This window comes from Lytechinus pictus, chromosome 15 (genome assembly GCF_037042905.1).
Source record: "Lytechinus pictus isolate F3 Inbred chromosome 15, Lp3.0, whole genome shotgun sequence".
NCBI lineage: Eukaryota > Metazoa > Echinodermata > Echinoidea > Temnopleuroida > Toxopneustidae > Lytechinus > Lytechinus pictus.
In genome coordinates this window covers 12362051-12370649 of record NC_087259.1, presented here as the reverse complement: position 1 = coordinate 12370649, position 8599 = coordinate 12362051, and the positions used below count along the sequence as shown (strand labels likewise).

At 40.3% G+C, this 8599-nt stretch overlaps 2 protein-coding genes across 8 annotated transcripts in view; one reads left to right on the top strand and one right to left on the bottom strand.

Annotated features, from left to right (window-relative positions):
• The first annotated feature begins 952 nt into the window (after positions 1-952).
• The window catches only part of LOC129278358 (amine oxidase [flavin-containing] A-like), a 28521-nt gene continuing 20874 nt past the window's right edge, over positions 953-8599 (top strand). For 2 of the 7 annotated variants that reach the window (XR_010295774.1, XM_064109944.1), the window contains exons 1-3: positions 953-1180; positions 3701-3831; positions 6166-6253. Coding sequence is in view for 4 of the 7 variants with exons in the window: in XM_064109944.1 (XP_063966014.1) it covers positions 3717-3831; positions 6166-6253 (203 nt within the window). In the remaining 3 variants the exon portion in view is untranslated. Of the gene's footprint in view, positions 1181-1328; positions 1420-2058; positions 2184-3700; positions 3832-6165; positions 6254-8599 lie in introns of those variants that run through there. The other 5 variants (XM_064109947.1, XM_064109946.1, XM_064109948.1 and 2 more) reach the window with 5 other exon arrangements.
• Positions 7644-8357, bottom strand: LOC129277293 (uncharacterized). The gene is given in 1 exon segment (XM_064110599.1): positions 7644-8357. A coding segment is annotated over 1 exon segment (714 nt).

Below are 8599 nucleotides of genomic sequence, written 5' to 3'. Positions count from 1 at the left end.
TGCAAAGATCAATAAATTCTTGAACCTTTTGGCAAGTTGTGACTTCAAATCAAATTGAAATCGCCCATTAAATACAATAATTTATTTTCTCTATTTACAATATTTAAAATTTCATCAAACGATTCAGTAAAAGATTGCACTGGTTGATTTGGTGGACGATATATTACTCCAACAATACTATTTTTATTAGAATTATTAATTTCAATAAATAAAGATTCAAAATATGCATTATTCAAATCTAAATCATCTCTACATTTAAAATTCAAATCTTTTCTAATATAAAATGCAATTCCACCACCTCTTTTAGTTTTAGATTCCCTACCCTTAGCTAAAAATGAATGATTCTCAATATCATAAAAAGAATCTGCCTCTTTGAGCCATGTTTCTGTGATGCCCATTATAGGCCTACTGAGAATTGTATATAGAATCAAGAAATAAGGTATAACTATCAAGTCTTGGAAATACTTCTACAATTGCACTGTAATACACTAAATGCACATGATATTTCATACTGTATATTCATTAAATTCATCAAGGGTAAAAAAAGACTGAGTAGGTCCAAAATTGAACAAGTGTTCTGTTCATTTTCATTGCATGATCTCTTATGCTTTATCGGGGTGGGGGTTGAATGGTAAGCGTGGCGGAGTTTGTGTTTTCCTTTGTGGGATGTGTCTGTGTAATTTTTTTCATTACCGGTATAACTTCCTCAAATTAAGACTCTATGATAAATGAAAACAAAAATTTATCTAACACTGTTTTATTATTCAATTATACGAATGATTTTGTGTTATTCATAATTTTCACATGTTATACATGTTGCGTACAATGAGGATGGAATCAAATATGATTGTGAAACAAAAATAAAAAAATAAGGAGGCTGAATCAGCCCCCCCCCCCCCCACCGTCTTCTCGGGCGCGGCGCATCGAAATCGCCCAGTCTCCGCGGCGGATCATTGGCCGAGCGATACATACACGGTATAGGTACCGGTTCGTTCCTAGGCTAGGCTTACGTACCGGTATTACACGAGAGCGAGCGCGAGCATATAACGCTATACCGGTATTAGCTACAACATGTAGCAAACAGTCAGCTGATAACCGGGGACAGACAGGGACAGATCTGCTAACTTAATAATTTCGACCTGGTTACTGCTCCTGCTGGTAAATTCAGAATTGATTAAAGGTACCGTAATTACTTAAGCCATAACTTATTCAAAGTGAAAAATTCTTAAATGCACAAAATTAAACATAACTAAATATTCTTGACTTGTCGAAAGTAACGTCCGTTCGCCCGCCGAACCACAGGCATGAGAATGACCGTGACGTGGCCGGGCCGCGAACTTATTTTTATTATCACATAACATATCTTCTTCTTCTTTGTTGCTCTTCCCCCGGTATTCGAGGATCAGCGGCTATCCGCAGGTTGGTTGTTGTGTTGAAGTAATTTCTCTAAGCGAATATGATGAATTTTAAGAATGTATCTGAGGCAGTGGGTCATAACATTGGCAGCAAGACTAAGAAGTAAGAGTGACAGATAGGTGCGAGGAGCACTCTAGGCGACACCCCAATAGTCACTTACCCGTGCTAATAAACTGGGACTCCACTCACGCGCATTTGGGCCGCCCTAGCTTAGAACTAAGCTTTGTTTTACTAAAAAATAAATCTTGTAATGATTCAATAAATGTTACTTAATAAATTAGTAGGCCTACTGTTAAATCGGTACTCACCGGTTCTTTTCTTGAATTTTCTGGCAATTTCCCACGCTTCTGGCTTCAATTCTGCGGCTGTTCCTGTCGCGGTAGACAGCTACATATGCAACTTTATTTATAAATAGAGCGCCCCTTACGATAGTTGTTAAGAACGCGGCCAAATTGTTAGGTTTTTTGCACTGTGTCCAATAAATATTTAATAAATATTTTGTTAAATAGCGATTTTTACGTCAAATATTAAATTCATATCACAAAATATTTTTAATTGTAGAAATATATATAATATCATGCAATTTTTTATTCTATATATATTTTATAATAAAATTTATAATTGTTGCGGTCTTTAAAAAAGGATAGTCGATCGATCAGGTGATGACTACTCGTATCACGTGATCTGAAAATCAGCTTCGTACCGCTTTGATCGCACTCGACGGGACCGGACTGACTGCCAAGAAAAGATCGAAAAAGGACTCAAATGTAAGTTTCCCTTTATTTTATAACATTTAAAGTATGAGTAGGATTATAGTTAATGGGTAATTTTTTAATAAATGCTAAACAAATGAGGACAAAGCTTGCATTTTTCGAGTAATAATCACTAATATCATAAAAATACTTGGGTGCAGGACTTCTAACCTGTTTTTAACGCATTGTCGCCTATGAGGTCCATACATGTTAATGTTTGGACCTCATTGGTACTAGGAGTGGCGAGGAGGGTAATAAGATATTAGTGGCAAGGATGAGGGGATGAGCAGAGGTGAAGGCTTGGCTAACTGAAGCAGGGAGGCTTAGAGATAGGACATGTTGAATGAGAACAGACCGTTGGGGTTTGAGGGTTGGGCAGGAAGCAAGGAAGTGGGTGGAGCTTTCTTCCTCCGTTTATTTTGGTCCAGTTTTCATATATTTTAATGAAATAAAGACAAAAATTGATGAGCCCTGTCGGGGGATTTTGCATTGTTAATCTCCTGATGGCGGCTGCACGATCGCAAGCCATCTGTGTACGAGAAGAAATGAAAAAAAAAATGTTAAAAAACTCCTCAAAACAGACGGCTGCCAGCTGTCTATGTTGGTTCTACTGTTCAGAGTCTTTGAGGTTGACATTTATTACCAGGATCTTCTAGACCAGCGGTTCTCAACCTTTTCTAACTCGAGGACCACTTTGACTCTCAGATTTTTTTTTGAGGCCCACCTACCAGAATTTTAAGAAAACATCCAGTTTGATGCAAAAATGTTTCGTGAAATTTTAACACAAAGTTCTGAAGCACATTTGAAACAAACAATTTGAGTACTGATCTGCATTCGCAAATGTTCGGTAAATGGGCAACAATTAACTATATGTACATACACATTATGCATGCACATGAGGTTCACATTAAAATTAGATTGAAACCATCATAGTGTGCATGTGCATGCTTTGCAACATGAATGATACCTAAACGTGCATTGGTTTTGTTTGACCGGCCACGTTGACTGATCAGACAAGTCTGTGAAATATATTGTAGTTTTTCTCCCTCTGGAGCTTCTTGCGGTCCACCTGAGAGAGCTTTGTGGCCCACCGTTTGAGAAGCGCTGTTCTAGACCATCCACAATGAGATTTTGCCAATTAATTTTTAGCTCCTTAAACCCTCCAAATTAGCTCTGCCCAAAGCTCTTTAACTCCCTAGGCCCTGAAAAATGTATTTCTTTAAATAGCCATTTAGCTTCTTTATAGCCCCTGTTTTGAGCAAGGAGATAGGCCTACATGTATTGCTTTGTTTTTTAGAGTGGCAGAGGCACAAATCCACATCCAAAAAGTATCTTATACCCCCTGGGGACTGTTCCACTCATTCGGATAATCTAGATCTGATATGTGAAAAAAATTCTTTGCATGCAAATAGGTGCACAAATAGTACTGTACAATCTTGTGTATGGTGCAGGCCTAATATACGTAATTATGTATATAGATAACATTAAATGGATATCTATAGCCTTCATCTTTTAATATTTTTTTTCTTCAGTTGCTTGTTTTGAACGATGGCTGAACTTTATGATGTGATCATTGTTGGAGGAGGTCTGGGAGGGCTCATTGCTGCTCATCTTCTACAGAAGGAAAGAAGTGATATTAAGATTCAAGTTCTAGAAGCATCAGGTAAAAGCAGGGGCGGATCCAGGATTCTTTGAAAGGGGGGGGGGGGACATTTTCCTGAGGAAAAATTTGACAAGCCCCCCCCAAAAAAAAAAGAAGGGTTTTAACCAAAGGTGAAGGGGATTTTGTCTATGAAAAAATCTGACAAGCAAAAAAAAAGGTTTTAACCACAAATTTAAGGGATTTTGTCCATGAAAAAATTTGACAAGCAAAAAAAATTAAAAAAGGTCTTCACTTTCAAAAGGGAGAAAGGGAGGGGGGGGGCACACTTCTGTTTTAACAGCATTTTTACATTACAAATTTTAATCGTGCCTCTCGGAAGGGGGGGGCAAGGGCCGGCTGTGCCCCCCCCTGGATCCGCCAGCGGGTAAAGGCTAAATCCAGGCAGGGTAAAAGTTCAGGGTTGGGTAGGTTGTGGGGGTGGCAATCTGTTATATGATTTTAACCACCAACATCCCCATTTTACAGCGAGAATACACTGTGGCAACCCTCTTAATTTGTACTTTTCCAAGTGAAGAAAAGTGATTCTCCTATTGTATTGTGAATTACAGATCTTTATGAATTACACTTCTCTCTTATCATTAGTAATGGTCCTTGCAAACAAGGGTCCCTATGAAAGGAATAGTGGACAGCCCTGCTCTCAAATTGCGAATGGCAGTCCTGACAAATGGGGGTTGAAGCAGCGTATTGATGACTTTTAATTATTAATTTTCCCAAGTTTATAAACAGCAGTACTTGCAAATAGGGTCCTATATAAAAATAGACATTTGAATGCCATTAAATATTAATTCATAATTTTTTAATCGCAGTTCTGGTAAATAGGGGTCCTTGGGCCTGTTGCATGAATCTTTTGCCGTTAAAAAAAAAAAAAACTCTGACAAATTTATGAAAACTGGCAAACAAAATTATGCCATTAGTACTTAAGCACATTAAAAAAACCCTGGCAAAAAATTGCCAGAATATTGAATTGCAATCTGAAAATATATCATTTGCAGTGATGTACATTATTTAATTTTGTGTGTACAAATGTCTGTGCAGATGTTTTCTGGTACGATGGGTGCTATATTGTATGGAAATTAAAAAAATTTCAACAGTGGACAATGAGTCAGTTATGTAATTCAGTAGGGAAATATTGACAAATGGTGATCTAATCTGTAAATGACCTCGATTATGAATAAGAATAAAAAAACGGATTACTGAAGTGATATGAGTTGATTGCAATGTTTGGAAATTATAAGAGTTTATGTACAGTGTAAATGCTTAAAGTAAATTATCACTCATTATAGCTCATATCAAAAAGGACTTTGGTCTCATCAGTGTCTGTCAGAAACACAAATCCATTGTACAAATTGCTTGGTCATTAAAATCAATCTCAAACAAAGCATTGTGACCTTAAATACATGTAGATCAAAATCATAGGAACTTATTAAAGGTTAAATATGCATATGACCCATTCACACTGATTAAAGGGAGGGAATAAAGTTTGAGCATGCAAGAACAGTCTGTATTTGGCTTATAAATATCAGTTTTGCTACAGTCTGTACAGTGTGTAGGCCTATATGGTATATATTTTTAAAAATCCTCTTATCTTAGGGAATCTACATTTGGTTACTGTAATGAAAGCTGCATTAGGAGGGAAAGAAGGAAAGGGTGGAAAAAATGGTGTTTGGAGTCGTAAATAGTTACCTTTTTCCAAAGGCAACTGGAGGAATGAGAAAGTCTTATGCAAGATACACTGTATATGGCCCTATCTGATTTTAAGAGACAATAATTCTGACTTTAGTGATATATCCTGAAAGGAACCATCTGTGCAGGTGTAGACAGAAATAAAACTTTCAGAAGAAAGATTATTTTGAAAAGTTGCAAATCCATATTTTTTTGCTAGATGAATAGATCTAGTCTGCTACATTTCAAAAATGAATTGGCTTCAGAACTGCAGCATCATTGTCATTTTGTTTATACATGTACACAGAATGTTAATGATTTTTATTGGTACAAATGAAATAGCCGCACTATTTCTGACCAAGATATTCAACAATATTGTTTGAATAGTAAATGTTGATATTATATTTTTGTGTTTCAGAGCATTTCTATATCTCCCTGAAAACCATTTTGCCAGAGGCGGAGATTTGCCATGTTATTTCTCAACATTTTTTTTTATTACTAACGGATTTTTCTTGTGCAATGTATCTCAGAGCATGATTGCGGCTCCTTAAAAGAAAGTCGAGCTCAAGCTAGCGGCTGTGATTCATACCCCATTATGTAGGATCAACATCCCTAGAACCTCTAAAGCAATTTTGAATACTGAATATTGATATATATATATTTTTTTTTCAGATCGCATATGTAGTTCCCTAAAGACTGTTGAGTTGGAAGCTGCTAATGGAAAGGATCATTTTGATATTGGTGTGTCAAGAGTTGGAAGGTAGGATTATGTAACATGTTGCTTGCTGAAACTAGGGGCTCGCTTACTATAAAACCTTGCGATTTTGGCAAAATTAACATGGTAACAGTGCTCAGCAGGGATTTGTATAGTAACCTTCATTGACAGTTTTACCATAGTTGTACATATGTCTGTGTGAAACAGGCTCAATCACCTTTCCCCTGTTCAAAAAAAAATTGGCCAGAGTAATATTCTATTGCATTCAGTTAAGTTCAGTTGATTTTACTTTAATACTGGACGTACAATAAAAGTCAGGTGAACAGAGTACTGAACAGTAACAAAAGTAATGGTATATATAAAAAAGTGGAGGGACAAACACCGGCCATTTACTTCAACTCCTACTTCTACTTCTACTCCTACGCTTACTCCTATTTCTACTCTTACACCTACTCTTAATCTTACTCCCACTCCCATTTCTACTTCTCCCATTCCCACTTCCACTCCTACTTCTACACCCACCCCATTCCCACTCCCATTCTCAATCTCACTCCCATTTCCACTTCTACTTCCATTCCCACTCTTACTTCCACTTCCATTCCTGCTTCTCTGCTTACTCCCAGTTCCACTTCTGCTACTACTACTTCCACTTCCGATTCCGCTCCTACTTCCACTCCTCCTTCAACTTCCACTCCTACTCCCACTGGCACTTGCTCTTCCCTCCCACTTCTGTTTCCACTGCCACTTCTGCTTCTACTCCCACTTCCACTCCCATCCCACTTCCACTTTCATCTCACTTCCACTCCCATTTCACTTCCAATCCAGCTCCCACTTCATTTCCAGTCCAGCTCCCACTTCCACTCCTACTTCCAATTCAACTCCAAGTCCCACTTGCACTTGCTCTTGCACTTCCCTCCCACTTCCATTTCCACTGCTACTTCTGCTTCTACTCCCACTTTTACTCCCATGCCACTTCCACTCCCATCTCACTTCCACTCCCATCCCACACCCATCTCACTTCCACTCCCATCTCACTTCCTCTCCCATCCCACTTTTACTCCCATCTCACTTCCACTCCCATCTCACTTCCACTCCCATCCCACTTCCACTCACCTCTACTCCCATCTCACTTCCACTCCCATCTCACTTCCACTCCCATCCCACACCCATCTCACTTCCACTCCCATCTCACTTCCTCTCCCATCCCACTTTTACTCCCATCTCACTTCCACTCCCATCTCACTTCCACTCCCATCCCACTTCCACTCACCTCTACTCCCATCTCACTTCCACTCCCATCCCACTTCCACTCCCATCTCACTTCCACTTCCATCCCACTTCCACTCCCATCTCACTTCCACTCCCATCTCACTTCAACTCCCATCTCACTTCCACTCCCATCTCACTTCCACTCCCATCCCACTTCCACTCACCTCTACTCCCATCTCACTTCCACTCCCATCCCACTTCCACTCCCATCTCACTTCCACTTCCATCCCACTTCCACTCCCATCTCACTTCCACTCCCATCTCACTTCAACTCCCATCTCACTTCCACTCCCATCCCACTTCCACTCCCATCTCACTTCCACTCCCATCTCACTTCCACTCCCATCCCACTTCCACTCACCTCTACTCCCATCTCACTTCCACTCCCATCCCACTTCCACTCCCATCTCACTTCCACTTCCATCCCACTTCCACTCCCATCTCACTTCCACTCCCATCTCACTTCAACTCCCATCTCACTTCCACTCCCATCCCACTTCCACTCCCATCTCACTTCCACTCCCATCCCACTCCCATCTCACTTCCACTCCCATCTCACTTCCACTCCCATCCCACTTCCACTCCCATCTCACTTCCACTCCCATCTCACTTCCAATCCCATCACTCCCATCTCACTCCCATCCCACTTCCACTCCCATCTCCCTTCCACTCCCATCCCACTTCCACTCCCATCTCACTTCCACTTCCATCCCACTTCCACTCCCATCTCACTTCCACTCCCATCTCACTTCCACTCCCATCTCACTTCCACTCCCATCCCACTTCCACTCCCATCTCACTTCCACTCCCATCTCACTTCCACTCCCATCTCACTTCCACTCCCATCTCACTTCCACTCCCATCTCACTTCCACTCCCATCTCACTTCCACTCCCATCTCACTTCCACTCCCATCTCACTTCCACTCCCATCCCACTTCCACTCCCATCTCACTTCCACTCCCATCTCACTTCCAATCCCATCACTCCCATCTCACTCCCATCCCACTTCCACTCCCATCTCACTTCCACTCCCATCTCACTTCCATCCCACTTCCACTCACTTCCACTCCCATCCCACTTCCACTCACTTCCACTCCAGCTCCCACACTCCTACTTCTACT